Below are 14,939 nucleotides of genomic sequence, written 5' to 3' on the forward strand. Positions count from 1 at the left end.
ATAGTCTAGTTTAATAGTCTAGTTTAATATTCTAGTTTAATAGTCTAGTTTAATAGTCTAGTTTAATAGTCTAGTTTAATAGTCTAGTTTAATAGTCTAGTTTAATAGTCTAGATTACTATTCTAGTTTAATATTCTAGTTTAATAGTCTAGTTTAATAGTCTAGTTTAATAGTCTAGTTTAATAGTCTAGTTTAATAGTCTAGATTAATATTCTAGTTTAATAGTCTAGTTTAATAGTCTAGTTTAATATTCTAGTTTAATAGTCTAGTTTAATAGTCTAGTTTAATAGTGTAGTTTAATATTCTAGTTTAATAGTCTAGTTTAATAGTTTAGTTTAATAGTCTAGTTTAATATTCTAGTTTAATAGTCTAGTTTAATATTCTAGTTTAATAGTCTAGTTTAATAGTCTAGTTTAATAGTCTAGTTTAATATTCTAGTTTAATAGTCTAGTTTAATAGTCTAGTTTAATAGTCTAGTTTAATAGTCTAGTTTAATATTCTAGTTTAATATTCTAGTTTAATAGTCTAGTTTAATAGTCTAGTTTAATAGTCTAGTTTAATATTCTAGTTTAATAGTCTAGTTTAATAGTCTAGTTTAATAGTCTAGTTTAATATTCTAGTTTAATAGTCTAGTTTAATATTCTAGTTTAATAGTCTAGCTTAATAGTCTAGTTTAATATTCTAGTTTAATAGTCTAGTTTAATAGTCTAGTTTAATAGTCTAGTTTAATATTCTAGTTTAATATTCTAGTTTAATAGTCTAGTTTAATAGTCTTGTTTAATAGTCTAGTTTAATAGTCTAGTTTAATAGTCTAGTTTAATAGTCTAGATTAATATTCTAGTTTAATATTCTAGTTTAATATTCTAGTTTAATAGTCTAGTTTAATATTCTAGTTTAATAGTCTAGTTTAATAGTCTAGTTTAATAGTCTAGTTTAATAGTCTAGTTTAATATTCTAGTTTAATATTCTAGTTTAATAGTCTAGTTTAATATTCTAGTTTAATAGTCTAGTTTAATAGTCTAGTTTAATAGTCTAGTTTAATATTCTAGTTTAATAGTCTAGTTTAATAGTCTAGTTTAATAGTCTAGTTTAATATTCTAGTTTAATATTCTAGTTTAATAGTCTAGTTTAATAGTCTAGTTTAATAGTCTAGTTTAATAGTCTAGTTTAATAGTCTAGTTTAATAGTCTAGTTTAATATTCTAGTTTAATAGTCTAGTTTAATATTCTAGTTTAATAGTCTAGCTTAATAGTCTAGTTTAATATTCTAGTTTAATAGTCTAGTTTAATAGTCTAGTTTAATAGTCTAGTTTAATATTCTAGTTTAATAGTCTAGTTTAATAGTCTAGTTTAATAGTCTAGTTTAATAGTCTAGTTTAATAGTCTAGTTTAATAGTCTAGTTTAATATTCTAATTTAATAGTCTAGTTTAATAGTCTAGTTTAATAGTCTAGTTTAATAGTCTAGTTTAATATTCTAGTTTAATAGTCTAGTTTAATATTCTAGTTTAATATTCTAGTTTAATAGTCTAGTTTAATATTCTAGTTTAATAGTCTAGTTTAATATTCTAGTTTAATAGTCTAGTTTAATAGTCTAGTTTAATAGTCTAGTTTAATATTCTAGTTTAATAGTCTAGTTTAATAGTCTAGTTTAATAGTCTAGTTTAATAGTCTAGTTTAATAGTCTAGTTTAATAGTCTAGTTTAATATTCTAGTTTAATAGTCTAGTTTAATATTCTAGTTTAATAGTCTAGCTTAATAGTCTAGTTTAATATTCTAGTTTAATAGTCTAGTTTAATAGTCTAGTTTAATAGTCTAGTTTAATATTCTAGTTTAATATTCTAGTTTAATAGTCTAGTTTAATAGTCTTGTTTAATAGTCTAGTTTAATAGTCTAGTTTAATAGTCTAGTTTAATAGTCTAGATTAATATTCTAGTTTAATATTGTAGTTTAATATTCTAGTTTAATAGTCTAGTTTAATATTCTAGTTTAATAGTCTAGTTTAATAGTCTAGTTTAATAGTCTAGTTTAATAGTCTAGTTTAATATTCTAGTTTAATATTCTAGTTTAATAGTCTAGTTTAATATTCTAGTTTAATAGTCTAGTTTAATAGTCTAGTTTAATAGTCTAGTTTAATATTCTAGTATAATAGTCTAGTTTAATAGTCTAGTTTAATAGTCTAGTTTAATATTCTAGTTTAATATTCTAGTTTAATAGTCTAGTTTAATAGTCTAGTTTAATAGTCTAGTTTAATAGTCTAGTTTAATAGTCTAGTTTAATATTCTAGTTTAATAGTCTAGTTTAATATTCTAGTTTAATAGTCTAGCTTAATAGTCTAGTTTAATATTCTAGTTTAATAGTCTAGTTTAATAGTCTAGTTTAATAGTCTAGTTTAATATTCTAGTTTAATAGTCTAGTTTAATAGTCTAGTTTAATAGTCTAGTTTAATAGTCTAGTTTAATAGTCTAGTTTAATATTCTAGTTTAATAGTCTAGTTTAATAGTCTAGTTTAATAGTCTAGTTTAATAGTCTAGTTTAATATTCTAGTTTAATATTCTAGTTTAATAGTCTAGTTTAATATTCTAGTTTAATAGTCTAGTTTAATAGTCTAGTTTAATAGTCTAGTTTAATATTCGAGTTTAATAGTCTAGTTTAATAGTGTAGTTTAATAGTCTAGTTTAATAGTCTAGTTTAATATTCTAGTTTAATAGTCTAGTTTAATAGTCTAGTTTAATATTCTAGATTCCTATTCTAGTTTAATATTCTAGTTTAATAGTCTAGTTTAATAGTCTAGTTTAATAGTCTAGTTTAATAGTCTAGATTAATATTCTAGTTTAATAGTCTAGTTTAATAGTCTAGTTTAATATTCTAGTTTAATAGTCTAGTTTAATAGTCTAGTTTAATAGTCTAGTTTAATATTCTAGTTTAATAGTCTAGTTTAATAGTCTAGTTTAATAGTCTAGTTTAATATTCTAGTTTAATAGTCTAGTTTAATAGTCTAGTTTAATAGTCTAGTTTAATATTCTAGTTTAATATTCTAGTTTAATAGTCTAGTTTAATAGTCTAGTTTAATAGTCTAGTTTAATATTCTAGTTTAATAGTCTAGTTTAATAGTCTAGTTTAATAGTCTAGTTAATATTCTAGTTTAATAGTCTAGTTTAATAGTCTAGTTTAATATTCTAGTTCCAGTGATCAAACTTCTTTCATTCAAATTCAATATTTTTCAAACGAGTAGCCTTTTAAATTCAATGTAAGAATGTTGGTCACATGATCAAGTACTAGAGGTATTATCCAGTGTTACTATTAAACATGTTTACGTTACATTTAAAAGGCTGCAAATTTAAACATTTGGATTTAGAAAATGCAACTTTTATATAAATAAACAAAAAGAAATGTTTTTATACTTTTTATAAAATGATTTGAAAAACGAAGTCAAACTTCTAACGAAGCGACTACTGAATTCAATCATTTAAAAACAAACCAAACCATTAAATAAAAAATAAAAACCTGTCTATAAAAAAAATCACTTAAAACATTTAAAAATGTTAAATTCAATCATGCGATTTTGTTATTAAACTGATATACTTCTGTACATATATGTTAACTATATTTGATTTAATATAAAGTGAACTTAATCCTGTGCTGTGTCTCAAATTACATCCTTCTCTTAGTATACTAGAAGTTAGTATCATCAGGATAGTGTACATACTAACTAGTAACTAATCCTCCACAGATAGTATGTTTAAAATCACATACTTCTCTTAGTATACTAGACGTTAGTATCATCAGGATAGTGTACGTACTAACTAGTAACTAATCCTCCACAGATAGTATGTTTAAAATCACATACTTCTCTTAGTACACTAGACGTTAGTATCATCAGGATAGTGTACGTACTAACTAGTAAATAATCCTCCACAGATAGTATGTCTCAAATCACATACTTCTCTTAGTATACTAGAAGTTAGTATGCATCAGGATAGTGTACATACTAACTAGTAACTAATCCTCCACAGATAGTATGTTTCAAATTACATACTTCTCTTAGTATACTAGAAGTTAGTATCATCAGGATAGTGTACGTACTAACTAGTAACTAATCCTCCACAGATAGTATGTCTCAAATCACATACTTCTCTTAGTATACTAGAAGTTAGTATCATCAGGATAGTGTACGTACTAACTAGTAACTAATACTCCACAGATAGTATGTCTCAAATCACATACTTCTCTTAGTATACTAGAAGTTAGTATCATCAGGATAGTGTACGTACTAACTAGTAACTAATTCTCCACAGATAGTATGTCTCAAATCACATACTTCTCTTAGTATACTAGAAGTTAGTATGCAACAGGATAGTGTACGTACTAACTAGTAACTAATCCTCCACAGAAAGTATGTTTCAAATCACATACTTCTCTTAGTATACTAGAAGTTAGTATGCATCAGGATAGTGTACATACTAACTAGTAACTAATTCTCCACAGATAGTATGTTTCAAATTACATACTTCTCTTAGTATACTAGAAGTTAGTATCATCAGGATAGTGTACATACTAACTAGTAACTAATCCTCCACAGATAGTATGTTTCAAATCACATACTTCTCTTAGTATACTAGAAGTTAGTATCATCAGGATAGTGTACGTACTAACTAGTAACTAATTCTCCACAGATAGTATGTTTCAAATCACATACTTCTCTTAGTATACTAGAAGTTAGTATCATCAGGATAGTGTACTTACTAACTAGTAACTAATACTCCACAGAAAGTATGTTTCAAATCACATACTTCTCTTAGTATACTAGAAGTTAGTATGCATCAGGATAGTGTACATACTAACTAGTAACTAATTCTCCACAGATAGTATGTTTCAAATTACATACTTCTCTTAGTATACTAGAAGTTAGTATCATCAGGATAGTGTACATACTAACTAGTAACTAATCCTCCACAGATAGTATGTTTCAAATCTCATACTTCTCTTAGTATACTAGAAGTTAGTATCATCAGGATAGTGTACGTACTAACTAGTAACTAATTCTCCACAGATAGTATGTTTCAAATCACATACTTCTCTTAGTATACTAGAAGTTAGTATCATCAGGATAGTGTACGTACTAACTAGTAACTAATTCTCCACAGATAGTATGTCTCAAATTACATACTTCTCTTAGTATACTAGAAGTTAGTATGCATCAGGATAGTGTATGTACTAACTAGTAACTAATCCTCCACAGATAGTATGTTTCAAATCACATACTTCTCTTAGTATACTAGAAGTTAGTATCATCAGGATAGTGTATGTACTAACTAGTAACTAATTCTCCACAGATAGTATGTCTCAAATCACATACTTCTCTTAGTATACTAGAAGTTAGTATCATCAGGATAGTGTACGTACTAACTAGTAACTAATCCTCCACAGATAGTATGTCTCAAATCAAACTCTGCTGCTACAAACTAACAGGAAATGACTCGACAGCTTCTTCTTCTACTACTATTTAACGATGATTTCAACCAGCTGTAGGATTACTATCGACATATATATATATATATATATATATATATACATATATATATATATATATATATATGAGACATAACTTCCGTTTACAACGGCAGAGATGGAGTTGTTTAGTATAGAAAGTGTCCATCGATCCATACTCAGTTTTGTGTGTGTTTTAGTGACAATTTAGTGTGTATGGAGCACTACATTCACATACTAAGAATTGAGACGCACTTATGCACTAAAAATACTAAGTTTTAGTGCGCCAGTATGTGATTTGAGACTCAGCTCTGGTCTAAAATAAGGATAAATCTGAATTTTAAAACTTGAGATGCTCAACAGCGCCACACAGTGACGGTCAAAGGTCTGCAAGTGAACCACTGGTTCTCAGATAGTCTTCGTCCGACTCACCTCAGTACGATGCACCAGCATCCACTTCCCGTCCTCTCCTTGCTTGTGGAACTCCAGGTACGGATCCGACTTCCCGAAGAAGTCCTGGTGGTCGATCAGGGAGAAGATCAGGTCTCGTTGTGTAAACTTGTTTTCCTATTGTTGGGTTCCTTGAAGTGGATGTTCCTCATCTCGTGGTCTCGGAATGATGGCGCGAGGAGACCAAAGATCCCTGTCCTGCTACCATTCATGAGGCCTCATGGAACAGGTTTCTAGTGTTTCTAAAGACCACTAGATGGCACTAGACATTTTAAAACTATACTATTATTAATGATACAGTATCATGAGACACTGTATTCGTTTCTAAAGACCACTAGATGGCACTAGACATTATAAAACTATACTATTATTAATGCTACAGTATCATGAGACAGTGTCTTCATTTCTAAAGACCACTAGATGTCACTACACATTTTAAAACGAAACTATTATTAATGATACAGTATCATGATACAGTGTCTTCATTTCTAAAGACCACTAGATGGCACTAGACATTTGAAAACTATACTATTATTATTTGAATTAGGTTGGCAGTCTAGTTGACGAGGCCTCATGAAGCAGTATCATGATACGGTATCATGATACGGTATCATGATACAGAGTTTTCATTTCTAAAGACCACAAGATGGCAATAGACATTTAAAAACGATACTATTATTAATCATACTGTGTCATGACACTGTATCATGATACAGTATCATGATACAGTGTCTTCAATACACCGCTGTTTCATGACGCCTCGTCAACCCATCACTAGTTTTACACCACAAAGTTGAATTAGTAGATCCGAGCCAAAGGTAATAAAGTAGACTGCCATCTAGTGGCCCTTCGACACGAAGAAACTGTATCATGATACAGTATAATATCTTCAATACGGTGCTGTTTCATGACGCCTTGTCAAACTATCACAAGTTTGCACCATCAAGTTTAAAAATGATACCAGGATTCATTGAATCAGTAGATAAAGAGCCAAAGATTATAAAGCAGAGACTGCCTTCTAGTGGCCTTTTAACCTGAAGACACTGTATCATGACACAGTGTCATAATTGTGAAAGGCCACTAGATGGCAGTCTCTGCTTCAAAATCTTTAGATCGGAGCCACAGATAATAAACAAAGAGCTCCATCTAGTGTCTCCTCCACATGAAGACACTGTATCATGACACAGTGATACATCATCTCCAGCCCTCTCTCTCTCTCTCTCTCTCCCCCTCTCTCTCTCTCCAGACCTGTGCAGAAGCTGTCGTGTCTCACTAAAGGCTTTGTTGTCATGACAACAAACCAGATCATCATGCTGGAAATAATAACAGGGCGGTCATAATGTTTTTGCCAGACAACCTTCTTATCCAGCTTGCGTCCGCTGAAGGTGAGGGTGATGACTCTGTTGTCTGACAGCTCCTGAGCGGTGATCTGCAGACGGAGGCAGACGACAGGTGTGAGGGTGAGACGGGTGAGACGGGTGAGACAGACGCACAACAGTGTTTAACCACCGACGACAACACACTCACCGTGATCAAGCCTTTGCCGGCCGGCTTCCCATTGGCCAGAGTCAGCGGTCGGTGCAGCTTCTTGTTGGACACGATCTGTTGGAAACGAAGAGTTTTCTTCACCGACCAAGAGAATTTAGAGACGAAATACTCGTTTTTTGAAGCTTTATTTGTCAAATTCAATGATAAATTGACGCTTCAAATGGCCTTATTTTTTCACAATACACTTAATTATTATTATTAATTTATTCTTTAATTTAATAAATTCTAAACTGTTTAATTTTGAATTAATATAAATTAAATTAAATATAAAACAACATTTTAATATTGATATATAATATATATATATAAATGGAAAATATTGAATTTAAAATATCTATTTTTTTAATTATTAAAATTAGAATATCAAACTCTATGTGTAAATATTCTTTTATTCAGATTCACAATATTATTATTAACATTGTATATTGGATATGAAAGGCTATGAATTTCAAAAAAGGTTGAATTTAGAAACTTTAACATTGAATTATTGGCATTTTTAACTAAAAAATATCACTCGTTAAAAACAAATATTCACATTTCTATTGGTATCATTGGAATTTTTATATAAAACTCTATGTCTACAAAACTAAAACATCACGTTGACACTATAATATAAACATTTTATATTTTATTTAAAAGGTTACAAAACATTTTTGAATATAAAATGTATTAAGAATTATTGTAATTAGAATATTGAACCGTATGTGTTAAAAAAAATCATTAATTTAAAAACTATTCAATTTTCAAAATTCCTTTTTAATATAGAAATTATTTAATTAAATATTTTTGACCAGGCAGCCGCTCAGGCAGCTTCACATTGTCTTTTTACTGATTTAAATACTTGATAAAAAATGATCCACATGTTCCGGTTATCGTCCACCTTTTAAAACCTTTATTTGTTAACATTAAGTTCTCCTTCAATTTCACACCGAGACTGTGTTTGTCTAAATCTTGTTGTGGTTTCATCGTCCGTTTGTGTGTTTGTGTGTTTGTGTGTTTGTGTGTTTGTGTGTTTGTGTGTTTGTGTGTTTGTGTGAAGCGTGGCGGTGAAGTTACCAGGCCGAGCGTGCAGACGAACTCTCCCAGGAAGTCGTGCTCGTACAGCTGCGACGCGCACTTGTCCTCGTCGAACAGCGCGAAGCGAAGCTTCTGGATCTCCTCGAAGTGATAGTCCACCGTGAACTTCACGCCGAAGACCGGGTTCAGGTTGTTGACGGCCGTCTCTGTGCGACCGAGCTGGAGGAGAACACGACGCAAAGACAAGTGTTGGCAACATAAGTGTGTTCATAACAAAAGTATTTATGTAGCAGCTGTCGGTGCTTCACATAACAGCAGAATTTAAAACATCACATGACCAACAATTACCAATAATACACATTACGTTTTAATTGTGAAAGAAAACGAAAGACTCTTACACAGTCTCTACAGTAGGTGGCAGCAGAAACAAACACGGACAGAGACAAATACCTTCACAAGTGCTTTGTTTTGCTCGTATTAAAAGTGCAAAAAACATGTTTACACGTACCATTGTGTTGACAAAATCTTTTTCTGAACTTCCTCTGACATGTTTGAGTGTTGAGTCATTTATTCTAATGTAGATTTTATTCAACTCTTATTTCTATTTAATTGTTTATTATGTTTAGTTTAACTAATCTGTTGATATAAGTGTGTAAATAGATGCTGGACTCCGAGGCTTGTCACCGCACGTCACTAATCCTGGAAGTCTCCACCTTTAAGGTACTTGTTGTATAAACAAAGCGGGGCGTGATTACAGCTGGAGGAGGAGTGAGGCCATTGTCACGTCATAATGGACTCTCGTAACCTCTCGTTCGCCCAGAACTTTATAAAGTAATAAGTTGAAGACTTGGTCATGATGAGGAACTTACTGCGTCGTGGAGAAGAAGACGTCAATATTTGAAACATGTGAGTTTTTCACATTAGTTCGCCCTTTAAAGTTTATATTTTTAAAGTTCTAAAATTAAATAAAAATATTTGAACAACGTCAAAATATGTATAAATCAATTCATCTCATTTTATTATTAATTTTATCGTACTATACAATATTTTTTATAAGATGACCAACAATATTGCAATATTGTCAAAACAAAAAATACAATATATATATTTTCAGGCCTTCATGATGCAGTTGAACAAAAACATGAATTTGATCATAAAACAACAACCTCTGAGCAAAGACGAAGATAATTACGACTTAATCATGATTGGCGGTTCAACCACGCCCTCCAACAGTGAGAGATTCATATCATCTCATTCCTTCGTTCCATCAAAACTATCACACATTTCTTTCCGAGGCGTCAGAAACTTCTCCTCGCTTACAGCTCAACACAAAGATGAAAATAATGAAATGAACTGATCATGTCTGAGGAAAAAATAAATCGCCTCCACCATCACTTAAGGAGCCCCAAGCTTTTGTTTCTTAGCCTGTTACCATAGCAACCGCTGGCAATTCTCGCTAGAGCCACATGCCCCGCTGACCGACAACTAGCTGCTCCCCGTGGATCGCTCGCCCACACACACACCGCAGTGAACGCACACAAACGCTGGCTTGACCAGTGATTTTGTTGCTTTCCCAAGACGCCGCGAGGCTTCAGCCCACTCAGCAGGACTTCAGTCTGCCGCACAACGTTGCTTCTTCTGGACCGGTCGTTGATGATGGAGCTGCGGAATCTCTCCATTCATACGACTTCCAAAACAACAACAACCGACGCTCTGACGCCGACTAATGCTGCTAAGAACTGTGAACACAACAACACAAACCGATTCCTCCGCACAAACCTCTGAGTAGTGACGGATCAACGACACAATTACATGAAGTGACACACACAGGTGATCGTAGGATGTACGAGGACAAAGAAGACGATCGTAGGATGTATGAGGACAAAGATGATGATCGTAGGACGTATGAGGACAAAGACGATGATCGTAGGACGTATGAGGACAAAGATGATGATCGTTGGATGTATAAAGACAAAGATGATGATCATAGGATGTTTGATAAGAAAGACGATGATCGTAGGATTTACGAAGACAAAGACGATGATCGTAGGATGTATAAAGACAAAGATGATGATCGTTGGATGTATGAAGACAAAGATGATGATCATAGGATGTTTGATAAGAAAGACGATGATCGTAGGATTTACGAAGACAAAGACGATGATCGTAGGATGTATGAGGACAAAGACGATGATTGTAGGATGTATGAAGACAAAGACGATGATCGTAGGATGTATGAGGACAAAGATGATGATTGTTGGATGTATAAAGACAAAGACGATGATCGTAGGATGTATGAGGACAAAGATGATGATCATCGGATGTACGAGGACAAAGACAATGATCGTAGGATGTATGAGGACAAAGATGATGATCGTAGGATGTATGAGGACAAAGACAATGATCGTAGGATGTATGAGGACAAAGACGATGATTGTAGGATGTATGAGGACAAAGATGATGATCGTAGGATGTATGAAGACAAAGACGATGATCGTAGGATGTATGAGGACAAAGATGATGATTGTAGGATGTATGAGGACAAAGATGATGATCGTAGGATGTATGAGGACAAAGATGATGATTGTAGGATGTATGAGGACAAAGATGATGATCGTAGGATGTATGAAGACAAAGACGATGATCGTAGGATGTATGAGGACAAAGATGATGATTGTAGGATGTATGAGGACAAAGATGATGATCGTAGGATGTATGAAGACAAAGACGATGATCGTAGGATGTATGAGGACAAAGATGATGATTGTTGGATGTATAAAGACAAAGACGATGATCATAGGATGTATGAGGACAAAGATGATGATCGTAGGATGTATGAAGACAAAGACGATGATCGTAGGATGTATGAGGACAAAGATGATGATGTTGGATGTATAAAGACAAAGGCGATGATCGTAGGATGTATGAGGACAAAGATGATGATCGTAGGATGTATGAGGACAAAGATGATGATTGTTGGATGTATAAAGACAAAGACGATGATCGTAGGATGTATGAGGACAAAGATGATGATCATCGGATGTACGAGGACAAAGACAATGATCGTAGGATGTACGAGGACAAAGACGATGATCGTAGGATGTATGAAGACTAAGACGATGATCGTAGGATGTACGAGGAGAAAGACGATGATCGTAGGATGTATGAGGAGAAAGGCGATGATCGTAGGATGTATGAGGAGAAAGACGTTGATCGTGGGATGTACGAGGACAAAGACGATGATCGTAGGATGTATGAAGACAAAGACGATGATCGTAGGATGTATGAGGACAAAGATGATGATTGTTGGATGTATAAAGACAAAGACGATGATCGTAGGATGTATGAGGACAAAGATGATGATCATCGGATGTACGAGGACAAAGACAATGATCGTAAGATGTACGAGGACAAAGACGATGATCGTAGGATGTATGAAGACTAAGACGATGATCGTAGGATGTACGAGGAGAAAGACGATGATCGTAGGATGTATGAGGAGAAAGGCGATGATCGTAGGATGTATGAGGAGAAAGGCGATGATCGTAGGATGTATGAGGAGAAAGACGTTGATCGTGGGATGTACGAGGACAAAGATGATGATCGTAGGATGTATAAAGACAAAGACGATGATCATAGGATGTATGAGGACAAAGATGATGATCGTAGGATGTATGAGGACAAAGACAATGATCGTAGGATGTACGAGGACAAAGACGATGATCGTAGGATGTATGAAGACTAAGACGATGATCGTAGGATGTATGAGGACAAAGATGATGATCGTAGGATGTATGAGGACAAAGATGATGATCGTAGGATGTATGAGGACAAAGATGATGATCGTAGGATGTATAAAGACAAAGACGATGATCGTAGGATGTATGAGGACAAAGATGATGATCGTAGGATGTATAAAGACAAAGACGATGATCGTAGGATGTATGAGGACAAAGATGATGATCGTAGGATGTATGAGGACAAAGACAATGATCGTAGGATGTACGAGGACAAAGACGATGATCGTAGGATGTATGAAGACTAAGACGATGATCGTAGGATGTATGAGGACAAAGACGATGATCGTAGGATGTATGAGGACAAAGACAATGATCGTAGGATGTATGAAGACTAAGACGATGATCGTAGGATGTATGAAGACTAAGACGATGATCGTAGGATGTATGAAGACTAAGACGATGATCGTAGGATGTATGAGGACAAAGATGATGATCGTAGGATGTATGAGGACAAAGATGATGATCGTAGGATGTATGAGGACAAAGATGATGATCGTAGGATGTATAAAGACAAAGACGATGATCGTAGGATGTATGAGGACAAAGATGATGATCGTAGGATGTATAAAGACAAAGACGATGATCGTAGGATGTATGAGGACAAAGATGATGATCGTAGGATGTATGAGGACAAAGACAATGATCGTAGGATGTACGAGGACAAAGACGATGATCGTAGGATGTATGAAGACTAAGACGATGATCGTAGGATGTACGAGGAGAAAGACGATGATCGTAGGATGTATGAGGAGAAAGGCGATGATCGTAGGATGTATGAGGAGAAAGGCAATGATCGTAGGATGTATGAGGAGAAAGACGTTGATCGTGGGATGTACGAGGACAAAGACGATGATCGTAGGATGTATGAGGAGAAAGGCGATGATCGTAGGATGTATGAGGAGAAAGACGTTGATCGTGGGATGTATGAAGACAAAGACGATCGTAGGATGTACGAGGACAAAGACGATGATGCTGCTCTCAATCAGTGGTTCGACTGCTTTGGTCTGTTCAACAATCTTCAGTCCGACAAACACAGACTCACCTCCACCCAGCTTCCGTCCACCTCATGGAAGAGGACACAGAAAGGGTCCGACTTAGACGCCACATCTCGGTCCAGCAGGTTGGCGGCGACCACAGACAGCTCAACTCTGGTGACGCAGTGTTGAGGTGCGACTCCTCTGGTCTGGCCCTCGGGCGTCGAGCCGAGAGTGTAGGCCATGGTCAGGGGGACACCTGTGGAGATGGAGGAGGAGTCATCCCGAGTACACTTGCAATTAGACTTCCAGCCTTTAGATGGCAGCAGTCATTATGTCCTCCCCAGAAAGAGGAACAATGAAATCCTGCGAGATCCCGGCAATAACTGAGGACGAGAGGATACCGTGAGTCCAGCAGCTTTTAAAGCTGATGTTTGGACATATTTTGGTTTGAAAAGAAAATGAAAGTAGTTACGACTTCGTCAAGAGTCATGTGGTCTGTAAATACTACAACACCAGAGTCAAGTACTGGACTATACTACACATATATACTTGTTACCACACTATCACAACACCAGAGTCAAGTACCGGACAATACTACACATATATACTTGTTACTACACTATCACAACACCAGAGTCAAGTACTGGACAATACTACACATATATACTTGTTACTACACTATCACAACACCAGAGTCAAGTACTCCGAAATACTACACATATATACTTGTTACTACACTATCACAACACCAGAGTAAAGTACTCCCCAATACTACACATATATACTTGTTACTACACTATCACAACACCAGAGTCAAGTACTGGACAATACTACACATTTATCCTTGTTACTACACTATCACAACACCAGAGTCAAGTACTGGACAATACTACACATATATACTTGTTACTACACTATCACAATACCAGAGCCAAGGACTGGACAATACTACACATATATACTTGTTACTACACTATCACAACACCAGAGTCAAGTACTGGACAATACTACACATTTATCCTTGTTACTACACTATCACAACACCAGAGTCAAGTACTCGACAATACTACACATATATCCTTGTTACTACAGTATCACAACACCAGAGTCAAGTACTCGACAATAAAACAAATATATACTTGTTACTACAGTATCACAACACCAGAGTCAAGTACTCGACAATACTACACATATATACTTGTTACTACACTATCACGATATACCGTAATATATCATATCGTTTATCTTCTTGTCTTTTGTCCACCTCTCTAGATGCTGCACTTACACACACAACACAACTACAAGTAAGTACAACAACTTGCAGTAGTAGACACAGAACCTCACAGCTAGTACAGAATATATGTTTTACACACAACTACAGAACTACACAACAACAACTCTTACACACAATCGTGCACAAATGACCGTAGAACATCTGCGAACACACACATATCCTCAGATAATCACACTAATCCATATTGTTTACACACACCAGATCTGACTCGCACCAGAATGTTTGCGGGTTGTCGGTTCACCGGCTGGTTTGCCAAAAGGAAGCTGCCTGTTGCTAGGTTACAAGCGTGTCATAACCAGCCACTGCTGTGATGACATCACTGACATAAACACAATCTTTCATTCAGTCGCTGAAAAGCCTCATTTG

At 34.3% G+C, this 14,939-nt stretch overlaps 1 protein-coding gene across 1 annotated transcript in view; it reads right to left on the reverse strand.

Moving 5' to 3' along the window:
- cpne2 (copine II) overlaps window positions 1-14,939 on the reverse strand; it is a 47,532-nt gene that overhangs the window by 25,283 nt on the left and 7,310 nt on the right. The window contains exons 2-6 of the mRNA XM_087798113.1: window positions 13,345-13,535; window positions 8,542-8,721; window positions 7,465-7,539; window positions 7,295-7,366; window positions 5,920-6,003 (exon numbers count right to left, since the gene is read on the reverse strand). Of these exons, the coding sequence (XP_087654239.1) occupies window positions 5,920-6,003; window positions 7,295-7,366; window positions 7,465-7,539; window positions 8,542-8,721; window positions 13,345-13,521 (588 nt within the window). The 5' untranslated portion in view covers window positions 13,522-13,535. The remainder of the gene's footprint in view (window positions 1-5,919; window positions 6,004-7,294; window positions 7,367-7,464; window positions 7,540-8,541; window positions 8,722-13,344; window positions 13,536-14,939) is intronic.

This window comes from Callionymus lyra, chromosome 8 (assembly GCF_982586985.1).
Source record: "Callionymus lyra chromosome 8, fCalLyr1.hap1.1, whole genome shotgun sequence".
Lineage (NCBI taxonomy): Eukaryota > Metazoa > Chordata > Actinopteri > Syngnathiformes > Callionymidae > Callionymus > Callionymus lyra.